The sequence below is a fragment of the Callithrix jacchus genome, chromosome 1 (genome assembly GCF_049354715.1).
Source record: "Callithrix jacchus isolate 240 chromosome 1, calJac240_pri, whole genome shotgun sequence".
Classification (NCBI taxonomy): domain Eukaryota; kingdom Metazoa; phylum Chordata; class Mammalia; order Primates; family Cebidae; genus Callithrix; species Callithrix jacchus.
This window is the reverse complement of record NC_133502.1, coordinates 204005889-204031097: the sequence shown is the minus strand read 5'-3', so window position 1 is coordinate 204031097 and position 25209 is coordinate 204005889. Positions and strand designations below refer to the sequence as shown.

At 43.1% G+C, this 25209-nt stretch overlaps 1 protein-coding gene and 1 long non-coding RNA gene across 11 annotated transcripts in view; one reads left to right on the top strand and one right to left on the bottom strand.

Moving 5' to 3' along the window:
* The window catches only part of LARGE1 (LARGE xylosyl- and glucuronyltransferase 1), a 635729-nt gene extending 626892 nt beyond the window's left edge, over nt 1-8837 (top strand). For all 10 annotated transcript variants that reach the window (XM_035261739.3, XM_054245858.2, XM_035261475.3 and 7 more), the window contains 2 exons: nt 4742-4937; nt 7321-8837. In XM_035261739.3, the coding sequence (XP_035117630.2) occupies nt 4742-4937; nt 7321-7518 (394 nt within the window). In that variant the 3' untranslated portion in view covers nt 7519-8837. The remainder of the gene's footprint in view (nt 1-4741; nt 4938-7320) is intronic.
* Nucleotides 1908-25209, bottom strand: part of LOC108588990 (uncharacterized) — a 90909-nt gene continuing 67607 nt past the window's right edge. The window contains exon 3 of the long non-coding RNA XR_004730318.3: nt 1908-5009. This is a non-coding gene — a long non-coding RNA (uncharacterized LOC108588990). The remainder of the gene's footprint in view (nt 5010-25209) is intronic.

The window sequence follows — 25209 nt, the reverse complement described above, 5'->3', positions numbered from 1 at the left end:
TAACATGGGGAGAAATGCCAGATATAGATGATGGGGAGGAAGGCAGCAAACCACATTGCCATGTATGTACCTATGCAACAATCTTGCATATTCTTCACATGTATCCCTGAAAACCTAAAACACAATAAAATATATATTAAAATCATAATAACTTGGGTTTTTATACCATGATTAAGTTTCTAGACATTTCTGTAAAGTTTCCTCAAGTAAACTTTGTCTTGGGAAAATAACTTTTTGAGGTGGATTGTTCAACAGTTCAGAGGTTATCAATTTTCACATTTTTTACAGATGACAAAACTGAGGAGTGGGGAGGTCCTAATAGAGCCAGGACTCCAATTCCAGCCTTCTTCCTATATAAGGAATTCTGGAAAGTGACCTGGAAGAGTTAATACCCACCCCCACCCCAACCCAAGCCTTCCTTCTTTTCTGAAGGAAGTAACTACCACTTATTGCATGCTTAGCATGTGCCAGGCACTGTAACTACATAAATCTCTTTGACAGACACTATTATCCCCATTGCACAGATAATGAAACTCAGGCTCTGAGAAGTTTTAATAACTTGCCCAATGACACACAGCCAGTACATACCAGAGCCTGGATTTGGTCCGGGTCTGAGGAACCACAGAGGAACCTTGAAATGTTCCTGCAGGACTCAGGGGCCTGGGGAAGAAGGAAAATCAGGATTCTATTTGCAATGGTCACTTGGGCTACAGGAATGTTGGCTGTCACATGTGCTGGGTGCAACTCTGGAGTCACCTTGATGACTTGAAGTTGTTGACACAATGGCTACACATCCCCAGGCCTCAGGGGCTCAGAGAACAGACCACTCATACCACAAAGAAAAAGCAAAACCACCACCATGGTGCTACTAGAATAAAACCCACCTACCAAATGAATGAATGGACAAGCACACGAAAGAGAGTGTGTGTTCTTAGTCAGAATACCATCTGGCTAGTGATTGAGTCCTGGTTTTTTGTTTTTTTGTTTTTTTAAACCAGTGTTGGAAGATGCAGCATAAAAACTTGCTCCTCAAAATTGAGACTTTCAGATCAAACCTTAGTCCGAGTCTCCCACAGATGCCTTATTCTGATGGCTGAGCACCTGACACATTTCCAGCGCATCCTTCCTTCCATCTTCTTGCCATGGGAACCAAGAACTCATTTCACAGCCACATTTGTGGCCACAGAAGTTGCAGTGTGGCCTGCTGTGTCCATGATGGCTGCTCTGGCCACTTATAAGCCATCATGCCAAGTACTAAATTACAGACCTTGTGTCTGAGAAACTGCTGTTGTCACCTGGTCTCCAAATAATGAACCCTTAAGCCTCTGAGGAGCCGACACCTACTCCCTACCACACCCAGAATGAGAAAGCATCCACACCTTTCCAAGTCCTCCAGGGCAGTGGATCTAGAATGTGGTCCCTGGACCAGTCGCTTCAGCATCACTTAGAAACTTGTTAGAAATGCAGAGGCTCGAGCCTAACCCAGACTGCTGCATCAGAAACTCTGGAATTAGAACCAGTCTTTCAGATCATTCTAATACATAGTCAAGTTTGAGAACTACTGCTTAAAGCAAAGTGCCCTGAATCTCTTCCCCCCAGTAGCATCCTGTAAGGTGTACCTAGGAAGTCTCTTTCATCATCTCAACCCTTTTATAGCAGGGAAGGAGGCTACCTGACATTGCTTATCTCAGACAGCAAGCCTCAAAGTCCAATATCTACTGGCCTGGCAATAGATTCCTCATCTCATTCACAGGCTGGGGCTTGTTTTAACAATGGGTTCATTCTAACATTACTATACCCTGTGCTACCCAGCCATTCGGCAGGCCGTCAGTGTGCAGGCTGAACTGATCAAAACTGCCTCCTCAGTCATGAATAGAACTGACCCAGCTGTCCCTACACTCCTGCTCTTTTTCCTTCTTTTTAACATTATAATTGTCCAAGAGTTTAGATTCTAAAGATGGATGACCAATAGCATGGCTGTCAATATCACCGAGAGCAAGACCACTAGGAATTGACATCATATCTGGGAAACAAGGAGAAATAAAAGAGAGAATTTTCTCTTTGAGGAATTACTATACATCAGAAACTGCTCTGAGTACTGTATGTGAATTAAGACACACAATCATCATAAATCTAGGAAATAGATGTTGCTATGTCTGTTTTGCCAAGAGAATGAAACAAAGGTGCCAAGTAGCTAATGTATCCATACCTGTTGAATGACAGAATTCAAACCCGGGCAGGCTGCCTCCAGAACCATCGTTTTTAACCACATAATTAAAGTAGCATTTGTTGACTTCCTCTTAAATGCTGGTATGTGCCAGGCTATTTACATTTTCTCATTTAAGCTCCTTGGCAGTTCAACCAGATAGGTATTATTTTCCCCAGCTGACATAAAAGGAAAGTCATGCCTAGTTAAAGCAGTGTGTTCTGCAAGGTCTTCAGGTCCTAAGTGGCAGAGGTGGGATTTGACCCCTGGCCTAATGGCTTCATTGTGCCGTGCTTTAAACCTCCATCAGCTGTGCTGGTCCAGGTCTGTCAAAGGCATCAGGTGTCAAGACTGCCCAATCAGCAAGTTCACAAATGGAAAAGCAACTACTTCTGGGCCTGATTTTTGGATCATACCCAAGATTGACATCCCTCGCAATATCCCTTTTCCACACTCCATTAAAATGGCATTGCTTCACCTTTCATTTTTCTTCCATTTAAGTGGCTTTGGTTTTGATGGAAATTGCTGTGTTGACAGAGCTGAAGTTCAAGTCCCTGCCCTACCCCAGCCTGGCCATCTTACCCCACAGCACAGCTTGATAAAAGCCTACCTATTGTGGCTAGTGCCTGTTCAGCCACCCTGGCCTGTTCCCTTAGGGTTTGCAGGGAGTCCAGCCTCAGTGGTGGAAGAGCAAAAGGAGGAAGCATCTACGTTCCCTGCTCTCACTTAGCACCTCTCATGCTTTGGAGAGCCTGCCTAAAGGATGAGATGGAACCCAGGACTTCCACTTCCTCTCTGCCTGCAGCTAAGTTCTTGGGTTCCCAACCTTCTATCCTGTTTTCATTTCATGAAGCTTTTCTTTCCAGCTCTGGATACTCCTTTTCCTAACCTTTCTCTTGGGCCCTGGCTACTCCTTCATTAGACACCCAGCTTCCTGCCATCTCTCTGTATTGCCATCCCATGGGCCCATCTCAGGTGCCTCTCATGTTGTTAGGTTACTCATTCATGAATTAATTCAGTTTAGTGCACAAATGTTGAATACCCATTAAATAGGCCAGGAAGTGTGGGGAACAGGGACATATAAAAAAAGGTGACCCAGATAGTGCTTCAGGAGGCTCCTGGCCCTTGAACGAGGCTTCCTGGGTTTGAATCACAACTTCACCACTTACTGCTTGTACATTTGGTAAGTTATAAGAAATTAAAATAATTTGTGTATGTGTGTCAGAGAGAGAGAGAGATTTAAAATAGTCCCAGTACTATTTAACAGTAAGTGGTTAACTAATATTAGCTGCTGCTTATTGTGGTTATATGATTATATTCATGTTTTACTACTGTATAACAAATTACCACAAACATAGCAGCTTGAAAGAGATTTGTGATCTCACACTCTCTAGAGATCAGAGAACTGGGTATGGAATGACTGGATTCTCTGCTCAGGATTTCACTGGGCTGAAATCAAGGACTCTGCACACCTTCAGTTCTCCTCTTCTCAGATCACTGGTGGTTGGCAAAATTTGTTTTGTTTGTAGACCTAAGGGCCCATTTTTCTGCTGGCTTTTGACCAGGGACTGCTCTCCTAGAGTCTAGTGATTTGCCACGTGGCCCCCATAGGCAGCTCCCAACATAGCTGCTTGCTTTCTTCCAGACCTACGTCTAAAGGGTCACATGATTCATTCATCTCCCATTTTCACGCAAGGTAAACTGCTAAGTAACCTTATTTATATCCACAACAATCCTTTCTGCCATGTAACGTAACATAATCCCAAGAGCGATCACATACATACTCACAGGTTCTGCCCCAAAGGGGAGAGCACTATACAGGGCGACGGTCATAAGAGACCATCTTATACTCCTGCCTACCATAGTGGCCTCTGGCAGCAATAATTCTACACAAGCTGACCTGCGCTTGGTTTCTGAGAAATGACAGGGAGCCCTCCAAGAGTTCCTTTTCATAGTGACAATCTCCTCATTAGTGAAGTGTGCAGATAGCAGACTGGATTAGGGTTTCTGGTAGCTGCTGCCACAAATTACTACAAACTGGATGGCTTAACACAACAGAAATTTGTTCTCAGACGATTTTGGAGGCCAAAGTCCAAGATCAAGCTGTCAGCAAGTCCATGCTTCTTCCCTGAGGTCTTAGGCCTCTTTCTGGTGATTGCCAGCAGTGTTTGGCAATCTTTGATTTATAGATGCATCCATCATTCCAATCTCTGCCAATATCTATACATGGTATTCTTGCTGTGTGTGTCTGTGTCTAAATTTTCCCCGTCTTATAAGGACTCCAATCATTGGATCAGTGCCCACCCCAAATCCACTGTGATCTCATCATAACCTCATTAAATCTGCAAAGACCCTGATTCCAAATAGGTCCCATTCACAGGTACTGGGGGTTAGGACTTCAGTGTAGCTTTTGGGAGAGAGACAATTTAACTCACCTGAGGACTGCATGAGTGTATACCTCTTCTCCACATCAGCTGCATTTGAAGAGCTTGGCTTCCTTCCTTCCACCCAACGGCTTTTCTCCATGTGTCTCAGGTACCACGTCTGGACAAAAGGCCATGCACCCACAAACTTCGCCAAGTGGCGGACCGCCACCACGCCTTACCGGGTCGAGTGGGAGGCCGATTTTGAGCCGTATGTTGTCGTGAAACGTGACTGCCCGGAGTATGACCGGAGGTTTGTAGGCTTTGGCTGGAACAAAGTGGCTCATATCATGGAACTGGATGTGCAGGTGAGAAGAACGGAGTATCCACCTGGTGCTGTCGATGGGGGAAGAGGCCCAGATCCTAGAGCTTAAGGGATCCTTGGAGACAAGAAACCAGAGATATACTCAGGGACCAGTTGTAGCACTGACCCTCGAGGGTCTTGATCCCAAGCCAATGCTCCTTCCTCAACCCTTGGGTGAGAATTGAGTTCTTGGCCAGGACCCAGGTAAATGTGAATTTCCTATGACAAACCATTTCACCTCCTCATCCTCACCCAACCTAATGATGAAGACAAGCAGTGACCATTCATTACTTGGTCTTTGAGTCACATAACTGACACAAAGCATCCTTAGAGTTAAAATGCAGCTAATTATACCACCCTTAACTAAAAGAATGGTGACTTTGAGACTTACTGAGCTCCTACTTCAAAATAAATCCACAGAATTCTAATAGGTGAAACCAAGGATCAGCAAATTTTTCTTAGAGTTAAGATGCAGCTAATTATACCACCCTTTACTAAAAGAATGGTGACTTTGAGACTTACTGAGCTCCTACTTCAAAATAAATCTACAGAATTCTAATAGGTGAAACCAAGGATCAGCAAATTTTTCTGTAAAGGACCAGATAGTGTTTCGAATTTTATGGGACCTACAGGTCTCCTTTTCAACTACTCAACTCTGCCATTATAGTTCAGTCTGAGACATTCTTTAAACAAATGGATGTGGCTGTTTCAATAAAACTTTATTTACAGAAAGATGAAATGGACCAGACATGCTGTAATTTTTAAACTCCTCTGTTAAACAAACAAAAGCAAAGCTGCTGTGGTTAAATTAGAAGAAGGGTTCCTGGGTCTCTCCATCCCCAGTCTTTTTTCTTTCTTTTTTTTTTTTTTTTTTTTTGTTTGCTCTTCTCCAAGGCATCTCCTCCTGGTGCACAGTGCAAATATTTTTCAACAAGACCATCTCCAATTCAGAAAAAGCTAAGGTTGGATACTGAGTGCTGGCGGTTTGTGAAAATCACCAGGAGAACTTTTATTCCAATAGTTCCAGTATGTTTGAGAGCAGTCCCAGGTGATAGAGAAGCACTGGGGCTGAGAACTGCTGATGTAGATAGAAGATTATGGACTCATGTCCACGTTTAACAAGGCCATCAGCAGAAAGCTAAGAGGGAACAAGACATGCTCAAGGACCAGTGGTAATACTGATCCTCAGGGCTCTTGATCCCAAACCATTTCTAAACCCTTGGGTCTCATGGTCTCACTTGGGCCATGAGACCTGGACTTTGTTTGTTTTAGACAGTTTTGACAGAATTCTTGAAAATACATTGCATATTTTCTTTTCTTTGCCAATCGCATGTCCGAAACATAATCTCACCCTTTCCAGTACCTTAAGGAAGTAATGAGTGCACACCTGCCAGGTAATAACAGCCAAACCCGTGGGGCTAGTGCAGTTGGTGGGGCTCTTTGTCCCTCCATTAAATATGTCCCAGACAATTCAGCTCTGGGAGATCTTGCTTTTTTTTGATGTTTTTTTTCTCACTCATTCCTCGCCAGCAACTGTCTTTTCTTGCTGCTGTTATATTGCTCTGCCTATTAACAGCCACCTTTCCTCATCTCAGTTTTCCCTGAGTTTATTCTTATCTGCTCTGGACTTGGAAACTAGATAATCAGAGCTTATCAGACAATGTGTCCAAAATCAGAGTAAACAGATGTGAGTGAAAGTGTGCTGAGTTCTCTAAGCAATATGACCTAAATCTGGGTCACCTGTTTTGGCTATTCAGAGGCCTTTTATTTTTGGCCTGAGTATTAAGCTGTATTCTGACAAGTTGAGAATACTGGGTGATAATGTAACCTGTGATAAGGATGTATCAGGGAGAGGTTTGTTCTTGGTGAGCTTAGGTCCAGTGAAGCATTTGTTTTTATTTCATCTTGCCTTTCACTCTTTTTTTGTACCCTCTCTTGCACTCATCTGTTGAGGCTGTCAGATCGCATCAAGTCCTATGAGGAATCATAAACAGATGTCATTTAATCGAGCAAGAGAGTATTTCAGGCGTGTGTCATCCTAGAGTGTCGACGTGGGTGTGAGCTCACATCTATCTACCAAAAACCTATTCTAGGCCACAAGCTTGGCTCAGTACTATTCATGTGTCATTGGCTTCACTGTCATGGTCATCCTTCAAGGATATTGTTACTTTCATCTTAAAGATGAGAACGTGAAGGCTCAGAGAAGCCTTCTGGTCCAAGGCCATGGAAACAGCCCTGAATTGTCCCACTCCAAAGCTACTGTGCTGTCCATGTGCCACCTGCTTGTGGGTGCCATTGTATCAGGTCATTCAGTCACTCGCTTGGGCCTTCGTCATGCATGACCCCAGGCTCTGGCAGGTTCTCATGCTGCTCTTGTCTTCTTCCAGGAGCATGAATTCATTGTGCTGCCCAACGCCTACATGATCCACATGCCTCATGCCCCCAGCTTCGACATTACTAAGTTCCGTTCCAACAAGCAATACCGCATCTGTCTCAAAACCCTCAAGGAAGAGTTTCAGCAGGACATGTCCCGCCGCTATGGCTTTGCTGCCCTGAAATATCTCACAGCCGAGAACAACAGCTAGCACCAAGAAGCCCACCACTAGGGAAGAGACATGCTGCAGGGAAGTGCCACTCGCTGTTCGGGGCCCAGCCTTCAAATTCAAAATTGAGCCATGCTTTTATGGTTTGTTTTTATTTATCTCTTTGGCCCAGCCAAGCTGCCCTCACTACAGAGACCTTGGACAAGGATCCAGCCAGTCCCTCTCTGCCCCACAACCCTGCATTCCCAGAGGGTAGATAATGCAGCCCACCTAGATGAGTCTCTTCAAGAATGGGAGATCAGAGGGTGAGAGGGCGTAACAAGATTAACGTCTTACTGCAGAGCCACAAGATAAAGGCAGGGCTTTAGGATGTTCTGGTTGCTTTTTAATAATTAGGCTTCCCATCATTGGGGAGAAAGGGAAGTCAGGGTGCTAGGAGTTATTCATCCCAGGAAATAAAGCAAAATTGTCATTATTTAGTTGAAACATTCCCCTTTGCCCTGCACTGTTGCTGGGCATTCAAATGGAGGGCAAACCAATGATATGAACCAACCATTTGCAAACACCCAATGGGGACATTGTAGCCAGAGGGTCCTAGAGGTGGGGTTGATTGGTTTCCTTTTCCACAGTCACTCTTTTTTTTTTCCCTTGGGGGTTTTGTTTGTTTATTTTTGGGGCTGGTAATCCAAAATAGAAAATCTGATCCTTTAAAAGGCTCTAGAGGAAAATCAGCTGCCTCTGTCAGCAGTGGCCCAGGAAGGAGGTAAAGTATCTTCAGCCAATATTTAAACATGGGCAGCTTCCTTCAGGATGATCACCGAGGCTCCCATGACTTTGAATTCTCTACTCTCCAGAATCCAGGGGCTACGATGGGGACTGCGGAATTACGAGGGCTGACTGTTTTACACCGGTCACATTTTCTATTGGCAGTGACTGATTCAGGGGAAAGGGCTTTGAAGGAACTATTTCAATGCACACGTAAGGTACGAACCTCTCAGGCCTTTAGAAGAACTTTACAATTCATGCGAGCCCAGTTCTGAAGATTCATGTGTCCATCTGGAGACCTCCAAGAAGAACGTAACTGGGTTCCTCTGGTTCTTGCCTGCTTCACTGTGGATGGGAAGAGTTGACAAACCTCAGTCTCCCTTTGGGACCTGTCCAAGGGTAGGCAACCACCTTCACCTTCATGCAGATTGAGGAGACACTGGACTTTTTACCCATTTTCTTTAATCTTCAATATTAATGTTGTGTTTACACTGATGAGAACAAGAGTTAATGCCCTACCCTCTACTGGGCTGTTTGTATTGAGTTGCAATGTGACCAGCGAAAGCTGCATTTAATAAATGAAAGTACAGACTGTTTCTTCCCCATTCCCCTCCCACTCTTGCAAGAAGCTACTGAGACACATCTCAACATGAGAGTTAAATTGCAGTCGATAAACAGCAACTTCACGCTTTCTGTTCTCCCATTCTATTTTTCCTCATCATTTGAACTTTAACCTTTCTTTTCCTTTTGCCTGAAGTTAGATCTCACTCTGTCCTCTAACAATCTTCTTGTTTTCCATTCAGTACCTTTCTCAACACTGGAGCCAGATGTTGTCTTCCAGAGGTAGGCTAGGAGGGTAAACCCTAGTAATCAACTGTGAAGGGAACATCCCATCCTTGGGCCTGGTACTCATGTGAGAACCCAAAGCAATTGGGTTTGTAAGATCACTCAATGTGTTACATGCTCAAGTGAACATTTCATGGAAATTTATACAAGAATTAGGACTAATTTTTGCATAGATATAGCTAGGCTTATGAATATAGGTATATATATAGGCAGAGTACATGTATATAGCATATATATAGCATTTATAAATAAAAAGTGGCATATATGTATAAAGCAGAACAAAAAAAAATGTCAAAGTACACGTCAAAGTCCAGTTTCTTCAGTGGTGTGCTGGGCTAGCTTCTACATGCTCACAAGACCTTTACAGGCATATGTCTTCCCAGCTTCCACCTTCGGTGATCCCCCCTCCCTATCCCCAAGAGCCAGTTGTAAAACATTTGCCAGCAGCACATCATTGACTTTTTCTCTCCCCTGTGTACATGCAGACACACACAGATACACAGACACAGGGGCACTAATTTCTCTCCTTCCCTAGAGAGGACCATTATTCAGAGAGGTACACATACTGATACAGTTTTTGAACTAATCATTACCAGCTACTTGAGCCAAGTGAAAATCTGCTGGTAGCACTGGTTCCTCAGTGTTAAAAATCAATTCTTAATTCTCTAAAGCCTTTTACTTTTCAAATTTTTCTTGGCCCCTGACTCATGTCCAGCCACCTTGCTTTCACTTACATTTTTATGGGCATAGCTGGTGACCATATAATTAGTCATCTAAAGCAGGTCACTTCTGAGAATCAAAGGTGCTACTTGTCTACAATAGGTACAAACTAGAAGACGATGTAGCTTCATGTACAGTGAATTTATTAAGGCTAGAAACTGATACTCCACACCAACAGGAGAAAATCCTATTTCCCCAAAGACAGGTGCCTGACACTGTAAGCCAATCTCACTTTAGCCTGGAGCTCAGACATTGGCAGATGCCCAACTTCAACAGAGAGGCTGCCAACCCAGTGGAGGCTGAGGTCTGCAGAGCCAACTGCCTGCAGTCCTAGAACTTATATTGAGAGCAGCAGTTCACTGCCAGCCCCAGCTCAAGTGTGGGGAGCTGTAGCCATTTAGGCAGAGGTAATTGCAAAAGGTGTTGATTCCTTTGCATCAATTCTATGGGGGTAAAACAGACTTTTAAATGTGTCACACTCATGTTTTCATGTTTAAATAAGCCAGTACCATCTTGGCTTTCAGTTGAGAGGAAGGGCAAGGTTCTAGGGAACTGAGATGTTTTCATAACTGCTATGTGCAGAAGCCTCTGGCATGCAAGAGTTCACTGAACTCTTGGAGCAAAACTACAAAGTGTCTATTAACATTTATAGATGTGGAAACTGAGTGCATTCTGTACAGTTAAGTAACCCCCAAATTCACATAGTTAATATATGGCAGACCTAGAATTTAAACCAAATTCTACTTTGAATCCAAAACCACATAACCTGCAATGCCACTTCCTTTCCAATAAGAAGGAAACACATTTAACAGTGACAGACCAGAGAATTGGAACCTGTGTAGGAAGACTGTTGGATTTCTAGTCTTCTTCCTTCAACATCCATCCAGTAACACATAATCTAGACAGCAGTCTCTCCTAAGATACTCCAAATCTTGCTATGCTCATGGACATCCTGAAAATTCATTTGGAATAGACCTGGGTGATCTATATTCGTATTCAGACAACTGGTTTCAACACTAGAGGGTAGTAACTGATGCTCAGAATGCTCCTGGGTTGTTTCTTAGATTACATGGCTCAGGTAGAGTCACTAAGTTTTAAGCTCTCCTTTGTACCCCAGCTTGGCATGCTGCTTCAGAGTGATCTGAGTGTGTTGAGCTGATTTACAGAGCACTTATTTGCTGACTTGACTAAAAGCCTCTTTGTGCCCCATCATGAAAGGACAGACCCTACTTTAATTCTGTTCCTTTCAATGACTCTACTCTTAGAGTTAAGGCTTCATTTGTGGTCACCAGGCCTTTAGGGAGCTCTGTCAGTGAAAGAATTGTGATTAAAATCCCCTCTCAGACACAGCTCCTGCACACTCTTGGTAGAGATAATACGAACTACCCCTTATTGAACCAAGACTACTATGGTAGTTGGCAATGATGGATCCTCACAGCTATGTTATAAAATAAGAGGGGTATTACTATCCCCATTATTTAGCTAATAAAACTAGCTCCAAGAGAAATTATGTGACTTGCTCAGGATCACACAGGCTGCTAATGGAGTGCTAGAATTTGAACTAAAATCTGGCTGGCTTCAAAAACCCAGGTCTTTCCACTAAAATGTGCTACTGCCTTCCCAAACAATACTGGAATCAGCTTAGCTGCTAAGCTTATACAGTCATATATTCATGTACTTCACATAGTTTGTTTTCCTCTTTTTTTAAAAACAAGGGTTTTACTCTACAGCTCAGTGCCATTCAAGTTTATGAAATGTCACTTATCTGCCATATGCATTCTAACAGTAAGTTTTGGACCCACAGAATCTAATGTCAGACATACCATGATCTTTGTTTTCATTCATTTAACAAACCTGCTATTAATAAGCGTCCTTTAATTTCAAGGAATAACCAGTGATATCTAAAAGCAGGTAATGGGGGTGCCACAAAAATGTTGGGTTTCTGATTGTGAATATTTAGTGGATGTGGTCATTGGTTTGTTCCAACACATTCACATGGTCTTAAGAGAGAATGTCTTCTGGAATGAAATAATGCCAGTCAGTTCTGGGAAAGTGTTTCCCAAGGCGTGGTACTACCAAGGCCATCTGATCAATGAGGCCAGGACAATATCATGAAATGATTGACAGGGCTTACTGAGAGCAAAGCTTTGACAGACTCCTGGGTAAATAATGCTGCGGTGGTACCTGAAGAAAGAACTAAGGGCTGCAGTGACATCAGCAATTTCACTGCACTCTATCGTTTTTTTTCTGAATTCCCCAAGTAACTGATTGAGCATCTACTCTGTGGACATTATGAATGCAAGAGTGAACATGGTACAGTCTACTTTCATGTAAGTACAATTCACTAGACAGCAGAAAAGTAAACATAATGCCAAGGCTGGTTTCACCTTACGACTGTAACATAAATGGTTTTAGTTTTGTTTTCATTTATTTTTCAAAACTAAGTTTGAAAACTAAAGGAAAATTGCAAGGATAATACAAAGAACTTTATCCCTTTCATTTAGATTAACCAGTTTTTAACATTTTGCCACATAGTCTTCATCTTTTTTTCTGAAACATTTGAAATGAATTCTAGATACCATGCCCCTTTAAATTTAAATACTTGAGCATGTATTTCTTAAAAACATGACACTGTCTTGTATAACCAAAATACAAGGGTTAAATTCAGAAGTTGTTTTGTTAGTTCAGCGTTTTGAATGAAAAATAAGCATGCATACACAAGGCAGTGCATATGTCTGTATGCATATGTAATTCTTGGAGTTTATTATATAGCATATTATGTGACAAAATTTTGTGGCAGATAGTGTTAAAGCCACATTCAGAAGGTTCGCCATCAAGATGTATATATTTCTGAGATGATCCAATAGGTGGGACCCTCCTAAGGTAATGTGTACTGTAATAAGTCACTAACTTATTACCAACGAGTGATATTTTCTACCTGCTTACAAGTTTTATAACAACTATTAAGATCAGTTCAAATGCTTTTTGTGTTACAATGCATGTTTATTATGTGTGGATAGAAGTGTGAACCTTCATTGTTTTTTCTTAGTTTCTCAGATCTACAATGAGAAAAGATAAATCACAATGGTGATGTAAGATACTTTGACTTTTGGGGACTGGGCAAAGTGGCTTACATTTGTAATCCCAGCACTTTGGGAGGCCCAGGTGGGTGGATTACTTGAGGTAAGGAGTTCGAGACCAGCTTGGCTAACATGGTGAAACCCCATCTGTACAATACAAAACTATTTTCTAAAAATACAAAAACTAGCCAAGCATGGTGACAGGTGCCTGTAATCCCAGCTACTTGGGAGACTGAGAGAACTGCCTGAGCCTAGGAGGCTGAGGTTGCAGTGAGCCAAGACTGTGCCACTGAATTCCGAGCCAGGGCAAAAGAGCAATACCCCATCTCAAAAAAATAAAAAATTGACTTTCCCCAACTTCATTATGAATGGGCCCACATAAACTTGTTCATTAATATTCCAGCTTTGAATCTTCGCCCTCCATAAAGATTAATACTTAGGGAAAACCGAGCAACTTGGTTTCTTTCCCCATGAATGTTAAAATCAACGTTTAATATTGAGAAGATCAGAAACATCTTCTACATAAGTGATAGAAAACTGCCTCACCCTACTAATACCAATACCAATACAATGGGAGAGCAAAGAGGCCTCTCTATGTGCAGTGGCCTGGCAATCGCCTCAAATCAAAAAGCTCCACTCAGAAGACTGAAGAAATGCCTCTGTTTCCTTGGTGCTGGGTCACAATTGGCTGATCACTCTCAGATCCCCGAACCCCAGGGAAACCTATGTAAGTGACATGTTCTGCAGTCTAGCGCAGCTTATAGTAAACAAAAGGCAATTCTGAGCTTCACAATTTCATTAACTCTGAGTTATTTGAACATAACACGTCTAATTCAGCAAAAAAAAAGAAAAGATGGAAGACCTTGATGTAATCCTGTCATTTGACAACAGATCTGCCTTCAACATTCTAATGTTTTTCAGAGCTGTCTTTAAGCAATGGCAGCTACCACTGATGGAGCACTTGGGTGCTGGTGTGCTAAATGTTGGTTCTGTAGCTTACAGGACTCCCATGAGAAGAGATTTTTTTTGGTGTTTGTTTTGAGACAGGGTCTCGCTCTGTTGCCCAGGCTGGAGTGCAGTGGCATGATCTCTGCTCACTGCAACCTCTGTTCCCCTGGATTCAAGCAATTCTTGTGCCTCAGCCTACCTAGTAGCTGGGATTACAGGTGCCCACTACCACACCCAGCTAATTTTTGAATTTTTTGCAGAGACAGGGTTTTGCCATGTTGGCCAGGCTGGTCTCAAACTCCTGGCCTAAAGTGATCCACCTGCTTCAGACTCCCAAAGTGCTGGGATTACAGGTGTGAGCTACTGTGACTGGCCCTGAGAAGGGCCATTACTTTACTAGATGAGGAAACTGAGGCTTGGTGAGATTGAGTAACTGGCGAAGCCACAAATCCTATGACTCAAGACTGCTCTACAGTATTATCCTGAATGGGAGTGAAAGTGTGAGGTATAAGGACTGGGAGCATGGAGTAAATCGGGACAGAAATCTGTCAGCTGGCCTCACAGGATGTTCTGAAACCCATCATATGTAGGTTCAGCCAGACCAGCCGTCTCCCTCCCTTAGCATCTTAGGCTTCTCATACTCCTGCTGGAGAGTCATGGAGAACAAACGTTTGCTGAACAATATGGGTTTTCTTATTTAATCAGCAATATAGAAGCATGATGTAGTATTCTATTTTAAAGATAAGGAAACAGAAGCTCGGAGAGGTTTTTAATAAGAGTCCTGGAGACAATCAGGCAAGAAAAACAAAGCGTATGCAATTAGGAAAAGAACTCAAATTGTCTCTATTTGCAGATGACATGATTGCATATTTAGAAGACCCCAACATCTCAGCCCCAAATCTCCCTAAGCTGATAAGCAACTTGAGCAAGGTCTCAGGATACAAAATCAACATGCAAAATCACAAGCATTGCTACACACAGACAATAACAATAACAGACAAACAGAGAGCCAAATCATGAGTGACCACCCATTCACAAGTGCTACAAAGAATGAAATACCTAGGAACACAGCTAACAAGGGATGTGAAGGACCTCATCAAGAACTAATACAAATCACTTTTCAAGAAAATTAAGAGAGGACACAAACAGATAGAAAAACATTACATGCTCATGGTTAGGAAGAATCAATACTGTGAAAATGGCCATACTCCAAAGTAATTTATAGATTCAGTGCTATCCCCATCAAGCTACCACTGACTTTCTTCACAGAATTGGAAAAAAACACCTTAAACTTCATATGGAACCAAAAAAGAGCCCACATAGTCAAGATAATCCTAAGCAAAATAAACAAGACCTGGAGGCATCACACTTCGTGTCTTCAAACTGTACTATATACAAGGCTACAGTAATCAAAATAGCATGGTATTGGTACCAAAACACAGATATAGACCAATGGAAAAGAACAGAGGCCTCAGAAATAATGCCACACATCTACCACCGTCTGATATTTGACAAACCTAACAAAAACAAGCAATAGGGAAAGGATTCCCTATTTAGTAATAAATGATGTTGGAAAAACTGACTTGCCATATGCAGAAAGCTGAAACTATCCCTTCCTTACACCTTATACAAAAATTAACTCCAGGGACTCCATGTTTGGGTCCCCTTCCACGAACACTCTCTTCCTGGAAGCTATTTTTGTCTCTCCTGGATTTCCCATCTGGAGTCCCCTTCCACACTCTCTCATGGAAGCCTGTCTTCCCCTCCTAAACTCCATCTCTCTCTATTCCATTCCATTCAATGTGGAAGCTGCCTTCCTCTCCTAGATTACATCCTTCTGGATTCTCTCACTCTGTGAGAATTAGCTGTTTGTTTCTCTCTTTATATAAATCACTTTCTACAAACAAACAAAAAATTAACTCCAGATGGATTAAAGATTGAAACGTAAGACCTAACACCATAAAAATCATAGAAGAAAACCTAGGCAATACCATTCAGGACATAGGCATAGGCAAGGACTTCATGACTGAAACACCAAAAGCAATGGCAACAAAAGCCAAAATACACAAATGGAATCTAATTAAACTTAAGAGCTCTGCACAGCAAAAGAAACTATTATTATAGTGAACCAGCAACCAACAGAATGGGAAAATAAATTTGCAATCTACCCATTTGACAAAGGGCTAATATCCAGAATCTACAAAGAACTTAGACAAATTTACAAGAAAAAAACGTCATCAAAAAGTAGGGGAAGGACATGAACAGATACTTTGTGAAAGACGACATTTATGCAGCCAACAAACATTAAAAAAAAAAAGCTCATCATCACTATCATTAGAGAAATGCAAAACAAATATCATCTCACACCAGTTAAAATGGTGATCATTAAAAAATCAGGAGACAGATGCTGGACAGGATGTGGAGAAATAGGAAGGCGTTTACACTTGGTAGGAGTGTAAACTAGTTCAGCCATTGTGGAAGACAATGTGGTGATTCCACAAGGATCTAGCACCAGAAATACCATTTGACCAGCAATCCCATTACTGGGTATATACCCAAAGGATTATAAATCATTCTGTTAAAAAGACACACACATTCTGTTAAAAAGACACACACATATGTTTATTGTGGCACTGTTTAGAATAGCAAAGACTTGGAACCAACCCAAATGCTCATCAGTGACAGACTGGATAAAGAAAATGTGGCACATAATATGCTGTGGAATACTATACAGCCACAAAAAAGGATGAGTTCATGTCCTTTGCAGGGACATGGATGAAGGTGGGAAACCATCATTCTCAGCAAAGTGACACAAGAACAGAAAACCAAACACTGCATGTTCTCACTCGTAAGTGGGTATTGAAAAATGAGAACACATAGACACAGGGAGGTGGGTAGGGGACTAGGGGAGGGGTAGCAGGGGGTAGGGGGATAGGGGAGAGGTAGCATTAGGAGAAATACCTAATGTAGATGACGGGGTGATGGATGCAGCAAACCACAATGGCACCTGTATACCTATGTAACAGAAATACATGTTCTGCTCATGTACCCTAGAACTTAAAGTATAATAATAATAACAAACAAAAAAGAGCCCTAGCCAGGTGTAGTGACTCATGCCTGTAATCCCAGCACTTTGGGAGGTCAAGGTAGGTGGATCACCAGAGGTCAGGAGCTCGAGACCAGCCTGGCCAACATGGTGAAACCCTGTCTCTACTACAAATATATATATATTTTTTTAAAAAGCCAGGGATGGTGGCAGGTGCTTGTAATCCCAGCTTCTCAGGAGGCTGAGGCAGGAGAATCATTTGAACCCTGGGAGATAGAGGTTGCTGTGAGCCGAGATTGCACCATTGCACTCCAGCCTGGGCAACAAGAGAGAAACTGAAAGAAAAAAAAAAAGCCCTGAAAATCAAACCTAGGCCCACGTGGTTCCAGAGCTTGTGTTTTCTTTTTCTTTTCTTCTTTTTCCTTACTGAGTTCTTGCTTATTGGTTTTTATTCCATCTTATCTTCTCATGTTTTCAATTGTCTGGATAGTTTCCCAGTGATTCAAATAAACACAAGATTAAGAATTCCTTGCTTTAGAAAGGGCTTTATAGTCAGAATATGATTAGTCCTAGAGGAATTTATCTTTTCTTGGCCTATACCAGTGCTTCTCAAACTTTAATGTGTATATGAATTATTTGAGGATCTCAGCAAAGTCTGACTCTGTTGGTGGAGTCTGAGATCCTGCATTTTCGAACAAACTCTTTTGTGACGCAGAGGACCACATGTAACACTGTCTCCTCACACCTTTAAGAATCCCCTTATTTCCAGGTATTTGGGGAGTGCTAACAGTGTGTCCGGCATTCACCACTAGAGACTACAGCGACTAGCATGTAAGCAAATGATTGGTTCATTTATTAAAATGGTTGCTGGGGTCCAACAGCTGTGTCAGCTGATGATTATTCAAAAATGAGTAAGACACTATCCTTGCCCTCATGTATGGGAGACAGATGGGTACGTAAGTAGTGACATACAGGCTGGTAAAGGGTAGAGGAGCACGGGATGTGATGGGAGCTTGGGAGAAGGGTGCTCACTCCAGCCAGGGATCATGGCTTCTAAGACAGATGACAACTAGTAAAGAAAAAGTTATTCTAATACCTGTTAAAACTGTAAGACTTTATTCAGGGCTATTGCAACAAAAGGTGTCAAGACAAGAGAGCACTTGGATTCAGCTCTGAATACAGCAAGGACAGCTTGGGATGGATAGCCAACTAGTAGGATGAGGGGGTCAATGGATGCACAACTATTCAGAAGAGATATCAAGCGTTGGGTGATTCTTGCTAAACTGCTTTACCAGGATTATTCCTGGAGGGCAATTCAATCCAAGCACTTCGACCCCAAAAGTGGAAGATAAAGAATTTGATCAGGCAAGGTGTGGTGACTCACACCTGTAATCCCAGCACTTTGGGAGTCCAAGACAGGTGGATCACCTGAGATGAGGAGTTTGAGATCAGCCTGGCCAACATGGTGAAATCACCCCATCTCTACTAAAAATACAAAAGTTAGCCAGGTATGGTGGCGCCTAGCTACTTGGGAGGCTGAGGCAGGAGAATCACTGGAACCTGGGAGGTGGAGATTGCAGCGAGACAAGATCACACCATTGCACTCCAGCCTGGGCAATAGAGTGAAATTCCATTTCAAAAAAAAAAATTTTTTTTTTATCAGATTTCAAAAGGTAGAGATTTTCTCTAAAATGACTTAGCAGGATTCTTGCTGAAATTGAACTCAGCAGGCTGAATACGACAGGGCCCAAAGATAAGGCCTCGTTGGAAAGAGGGCTCACGAGTGTCCATCTAATATTTCATCAAGCAGAGAGACTTTGTCACACCTGAAGGAAAAGGCAAAACTAATCTTTTTTTTTTTGAGACGAAGTCCTACTCTGATGCTCAGGCTAGAGTGCAGTGGTGTGATCTCACCTCACTGCAGCCTCCACCTCCCGGGTTCAGGTGACTCTCCTGCCTCAGCTTCCCAAGTAGCTGGGACTACAGGCATGCATCACCATACCCACTATTTTTTTTATTTTTGGGAGAGATGGGGTTCCACCCCAGTTAGTGGCCAGGCTGCTCTCTAACTCCTGACCACAAGTGATCCACCCGCCTTGGCCTCTCAAAGTGTTGGAATTACAGGCGTGAGCCACCGCAAATCTAATTTAAGTCGTGCACCCCGTATGGAGAAGCCTGAAACTACCTTCTTTTTCCTAACCTTGAGTTAGGCCTGATTTCTTCATGAATGACAGGATGGGACTTTGTATCCTGTGAACTTCCAGAGCCTTTACCTTTAAGATGAATTTAGTTTGTGAATCTAGACCTGTCCCTCTAGTCTTATCCCTCTGGCCTTGAACAAGACACTTCATCTCCCTGGAGCTCAGTTTCCATGTCAGTAATATAAAGCAGTTCATCTTCTGTGTTTGTAAATACATATTCAGTTTGTTTTTGATTTGCTAATTATGTTAGCAAGCACTTGGGTAGTGCCTGCTATGCTTCAATCATAGCTCTAAGTGTTTCAGTAAGTTCAAGTAGAAACCGAAGGTAGATACTTTCACTAGACCCATTTTGCAGAGGGGCAGATCAAAGTACAAAGAAGTCAAGTAATTTCCCCAGTCATAACAGTAAGTAACTCTGATGCTCAGGCTAGAGTGAACCCAGGTAGCTTGACCCCAGGTAGCTTGACCCCAGAGTTCATTCTTAACCACTGTGCTCTTCTGCTTCTTTGATGAAAGATGAAATGGCATACAATTGTAACAGATCCTACATTGTACATTTAATCTCCTTGGGGAGTATATTCATCTTCCACCACTGTGTTAGAAATTACCACAAATGAAGTAGCTTCAAACAGAATGCATGTATTATCTCATAGTTCCTATGGATCAGGAGTCCAGGTACCGGTTACTGGGGACCTCTGCTCAGGCTCCTGCAAGGTTGCAATGCAAGTGTCAGCGATGCTGTGGTTCTCATCTGGGCCTTGACTTCCTTTTCCCAATTCATTTGTTATTGGAAGAATTCAGTTCCTTGTATTTGCAAGACTAGGAGCTCTGCTCTGTAGATGGCTGTTGGCCCAGGGCTTTTCCCAGCTCCTGGAGAACACACATCACTCCCTGCAAAGGAGTCCTATCTGCCGCATAGTAGGTCACCTCTTCAAAGTCAACAAGAGCACCTCTCCCTTCATCCTGCTGAGCCTGAGCCTGATTCCCAGGTTCTGCTCATCTTCAAAGAGAGGAGATTATACAGGGGGATACACCAGGGTTTGGGAATCTTGGAGGGCCTCTTAGAAGTCTGTCTGCCACAGAGGGAATTCTGATAGGAATTTGCAAAGAAAGGATGTCTGTAGAGGGAGCCCATTGCCCTGGAGAAGATCATTGGTTATCATCCTGACTGGCAGGTGCAGGGTGCTGCAGGAGTGTAGAGGGGCTGCCTGACCCAGGCTGGGCATCAGTTAAGGGTTCCTAAGGAGGTGACTCTGAGTCCAACATTGACAGGCAGGGCACTGAAGGTCTTCCAGCCAAGGGAACAGTTCGTGGGGAGGCAAGACAGCATGAGCAGCAGGCATGCTCAGAAAGAGCAATGGTCTGGGGCAACTGATAGGCACCCAGGGCCCCTCTCCAGCCTGTCTCCCCTGGCTGCAGGAGGCCCAGTCGTAGCACCAGCAACCACAGTGATGACTGGCTATGGGGCTTTCAATAGAAAGCAATGGGACGTTCCTGACTGTTCCCTGTACTCCCAGAAAGGGTACGACTGAAATCAAAGAAGAGAGAATTTCCAGGAGTTGTAGGCCTGGTCATAAGCACTCCATTCTTTTTTTTTTTTTTTTTTTTTTTTTTTTGAGATGGAGTCTTGCTCTGTTACAGTGGCATGATGTTGGGGCTCACTGCAACCTCTGCCTCCTGGATTAGAGTAATTCTCCTGCCTCGGCATCCCAAATAGGTAGTGGGGATTACAGGTGGACATCACCATGCCCAGTTATTTTTTTTCTTTTTTTTAATTTTAGTAGAGACGGAGTTTCACAGTGTTGGCCAGGCTGGTCTCAAACTCCTGACCTCATGATCTACCTGCCTCAGCCTCCCAAAGTGCTGGGATTACAGCGTGGGCCACCGCGCCTGGCCAAGAGCTCCATCTTGAAGTCAGACATGCCAGAGCCGCTGTCTCCACTCACCACTGAACAACTGGGTGATGGTGAAGCTGGTTTGTGTCTCTGCCCTTGCTTTGCTAACTATAAAAACAGAAGAAATCCTGCCCGTCTCTTAAGGCTCTCATAGAGATGAAAGGCACTAACACGAGTGTTCACTATGCTTTGTCGACTCTAAGCATAGGCAATTCCTCCCCCAGGAATACATGGCATCATTTGCTAGAGAACTCTTTCTTTAACCATTATTTTTTTCTCTTGTTCAGCCGTAGTGTTTATTAAGTGGGAAAAGGGAGCCAAGAGTTTGGTTCTTATGAACATTCCTGCAACAGATTCCTCTGAAGCACTGATCTTAAGAGCTGAGAACAAACATCACAGGCAGCGCTGCGGCTGGTTGCTGTGCAGTTTGATTCTGCACTACAGAGAGAATCATTTCAGAGATGAGGAAATAGGTTGAAAAGAGCGTTATTTCCTAAACTCAGTAGCAGAGCTGTCACTGTCTTCTGATTCTCATTGTCTTCACACCTCACCACACTAACGGCAAGTCAGTATGATTCACCCTCCTCAACTTCTGGAATCAAATACAGGGTTTAGTGCTGGTTTTGGTCTTGAAAAAAAATTTTCTTTTGTTTTGTTTTGTACTATGTCTTGGTTTGGGTTCTTGTTTTTTTTTTTTTTTTCTTTTTCGTATCTCTTATAAAAGAAACAGGATTTTCACACATGCTCTCCCTCTGAGAGCCACTTTTGAATTACAATTTTAATTTGGGACAAACTGGCCCAAGTGCCTTTGGTAGAGGCAGTCTAAGATCATCTAAGGGGTGAGCATAGGTAAAGAAGAGAAGAGAGCCTGAGACAGGGCCCCAGAGCACTTCCAGAAGTCCCCATTCTTGTTGTTCTCTGGAATTTTAAACATGACAAAACTTCCATCAAGATAGAATAGATAAAGGAAAACCATGAGATTGTCAACTACAGCACTGTGTACAGAAGCCTCTCGCTGTAACAATAAGTAACCTCCACCACCCTCCTGTCTTCAGGCTAACCTGGGCACTCCTTGAGAGAAACGACTGTGTCTTGTACACCACTGTGTCCCTACCTCCAGCACACAGGCCAGCATGAAGGGGTGCTGGTACACACATGCTGGATGAGTGTGTACTGAAATTCCATAATGTTCTAGAGGCTGAACCGCTCTTACTTTGGGTCATGCCAGGCATGGTTCTTCCTTTGGGCAATGTATTTGCATTTCATTTTGAAAGCCCTGACATTTCTCGGGCAGGGATGTGCCTTTTTCAAGGTCTGTGCTCTTTGGAGCACTCTTTGATGAGCCATCAGGAAGGGAGCAGCAAGGGTAAATGTTGGGTCCAAGTGGTTCATCAGAAGTAGAAATTCCATTCGACCCAGCAATCCCATTACTGGGTATATACACAAAGAACTATAAATCGTTCTACTATAAAGACACAGGCACCCATATGTTCACTGCAGCCCTGTGTACAATAGCAAAGACCTGGAACCAACCCAAATGCCTATCAACAATAGACTGGACAAAGAAAATGTGGCAGATATACACCATGGAATACTACGCAGCCATAAAAAACAATGAGTTCGTGTCCTTTGTGGGGACTTGGATGAATCCAGAAACCATCATTCTCAGCAAATTGACACAAGAAAAGAAAACCAAACACCACATGTTCTTGCTCATAGGCAGGTGTTGAACAATGAGAACACGTGGACTCAGGGAGAGGAGCATCACACACTGGGGGCAGTTGCGGAGGTACTAGGGGAGCGACAATGGGGGGTGGGGAGAAATAACATGGGGAGAAATGCTGGATATAGTCAAAGGGGGAATAGAGACAGCAAACCACCTGGTTATGTATGCACCTATGCAACAGCCCTGTATGACCTGCACATGTACCCCAGAACCTAAAGTAAAATAAAAAATAAAAATGCTCGTTCCAAACCTGCCAGAGCCTGCAAGGATTTTATGAAGGGGAAAATAAAAGGCTCTGGCTGGATGGAGGTTAACGAATAAAGGAAGCAAAGGTTGAAAAGCTTACAATAAATCTTCCATGGGTTTTCTCAAGATTCCTCTGTGACTGAACAATAAAACTGGCAGGCAGAGGCAGACAGCAAAGGAGGCTCTCAGTTCACTGAAGGGAACTAATGTGGGTTAAGCAAACCCCTGTACCGGTTCCTCTGCTAGCTGCATGGCCCGCATTATCTCATTAAATCTTCAGCCAACCCTCTGAAATAGATGCCTTGATCCTCATTTCCCCAGATGAGTCTAGAAGGTGGCATAAGAGACTCACAGTCTAGCTGCTGGAAAGGGGCGCAGTGGGGCTATCAGCTCAGGTCAGCCAGACCTCAAAGCCCATGCCTTCCAGTTAGCATGCGCCAAGTAGACCAGAGAGATTTCAAGTGTGGTTTCTCAGAAGCAAATGAAAGAAAATAGTCTGAGGAAGGTGTTTTAAAATGTTGATGTTGCTATTCAGGGATGCAATGGAAAAGGTAGTTTGTTGTGCACAGTTTCGCAGAGGAGAGGAGGGGGCATGCCATACCTTACGGGGCCCTGAGAGAAGCACCAGAGTGGGTCAGGAGGAAGAGGAGGTGGAAGGAAAATGTGGCCAAGAGCTTTTGGGGTGGGAGGGTGGGACGTTTCAGTGGGAAGGGGGAGGTGGGATAGGATAAACAAGCTTAGAGTTGGCTAGTTAGAATAATTTCAGTGGGCTCTTCAGTGTAGGGGTGATCTGCAGTTGCTGGGTACCTGGCCCTGGTATGTTTACAGCAAGGGAATAATGCCCCAAAGTGAAACTGCTTGATAAAGGGTTTTGAGGATGGTTGTAAGGATGGGCTTGGTAAATTTGCATATGGAAGACAAATTGGCAAGCCCTGGGAGGGCCAGTCTCTCCAGGGTCAGCAAGGCCCTAGATGGCTACCAGACACACATGGTAGATACAGAAGAGCCAACATTCAATAAGGCAGGCAGGTTGCAGCACAGACCTTCCTAAGTGGCTTAAGAATGGAACTCCTGGGTCTTCTCTAACTTTTGGAAGCAGAGAGTGGAACTTCATCACACCAGAAGAGACCTCTCCATTGAATGTTTGTCATTTGGAGAAGTCAGGAAGGGCATTATTTTCAGCATCATGACAGCAAGTAATTGTGGATCCAATGACCCAAGTGGGTAAACTAATTGGAATTTAATGAGATTAATCAGAATAAGCTCTGTAGTTCCTCAATCAAAACTGTCAAGACATTGTTTGCTAAGACAAACATGTGCATGTAAAGTGTGTGTGCCCATGCACACACACACATATTGTGCACACACAAATCAGGCAGAGAAATGGAAGGCAGTTGACCACCCAGGTTGCTAGAAAACTATAATGTGAAACTGAAGGAATTTTTTCCCGTGTGTGTGTGTGTGTGTGTGTGTGTGTGTCCCCCTTTGGATTTCTCATGGATAGAAACTGAATCTGCCTTCTCTCTCACTTGTCCTTTACATTATTTATCAGTGTGGTTAAAGGTAAGGAATGGGAACAGGAATCAGATAAACCCTTCAGCATTTCTTAGAATAAAGACAAAGCTTTTATCAAAGCCGACATGGTGCCGCAGGTTCTGTTCTCTCCTTCTGTTACTGGAAAGGGGTCCTGATCCAGACCCCAAGACGGGTAAAAGAATCAGGGTGAGTCTATAATACAAAGCAAAAGCAAGTTTATTAAGAAAGTAAAGTGGCCTGTTTTGGCTTTTGTTGCCATTGCTGTTGGTGTTTTAGTCATGAAGTCCTTGCCTATGCCTATGTCCTGAATGGTATTGCCTATGTGTCTTCTAGGGTTTTTATTGTGTTAGGTCTTATGTTTAAATCTGTAATCCATCTGGAGTTAATTTTTGTATAAGGTGTAAGGAATAGGTTCAGTTTCAGCTTTCTGCACATGGTTAGCCAGTTTTCCCAACATCATTTATTAAACAAGGAATCCTTTCCCCATTGCTTATTTTTGGCAGGTTTGTCAAAGATCAGATGGTTGTAGGCCTGCAGCGTTACTTCCGAGGCCTCTGTTCTGTTCCATTGGTCTATATCTCTGTTTTAGCACCAGTACCATGCTGTTTTAATTACTGTAGCCTTATAGTATAGTTTGAAGTCAGGTAGTGTGATGCCTCCAGTTTTGTTCTTTTTGCTTAGGATTGTCTTGGCTATGTGGGCCCTTTTTAGGTTCCATATGTAG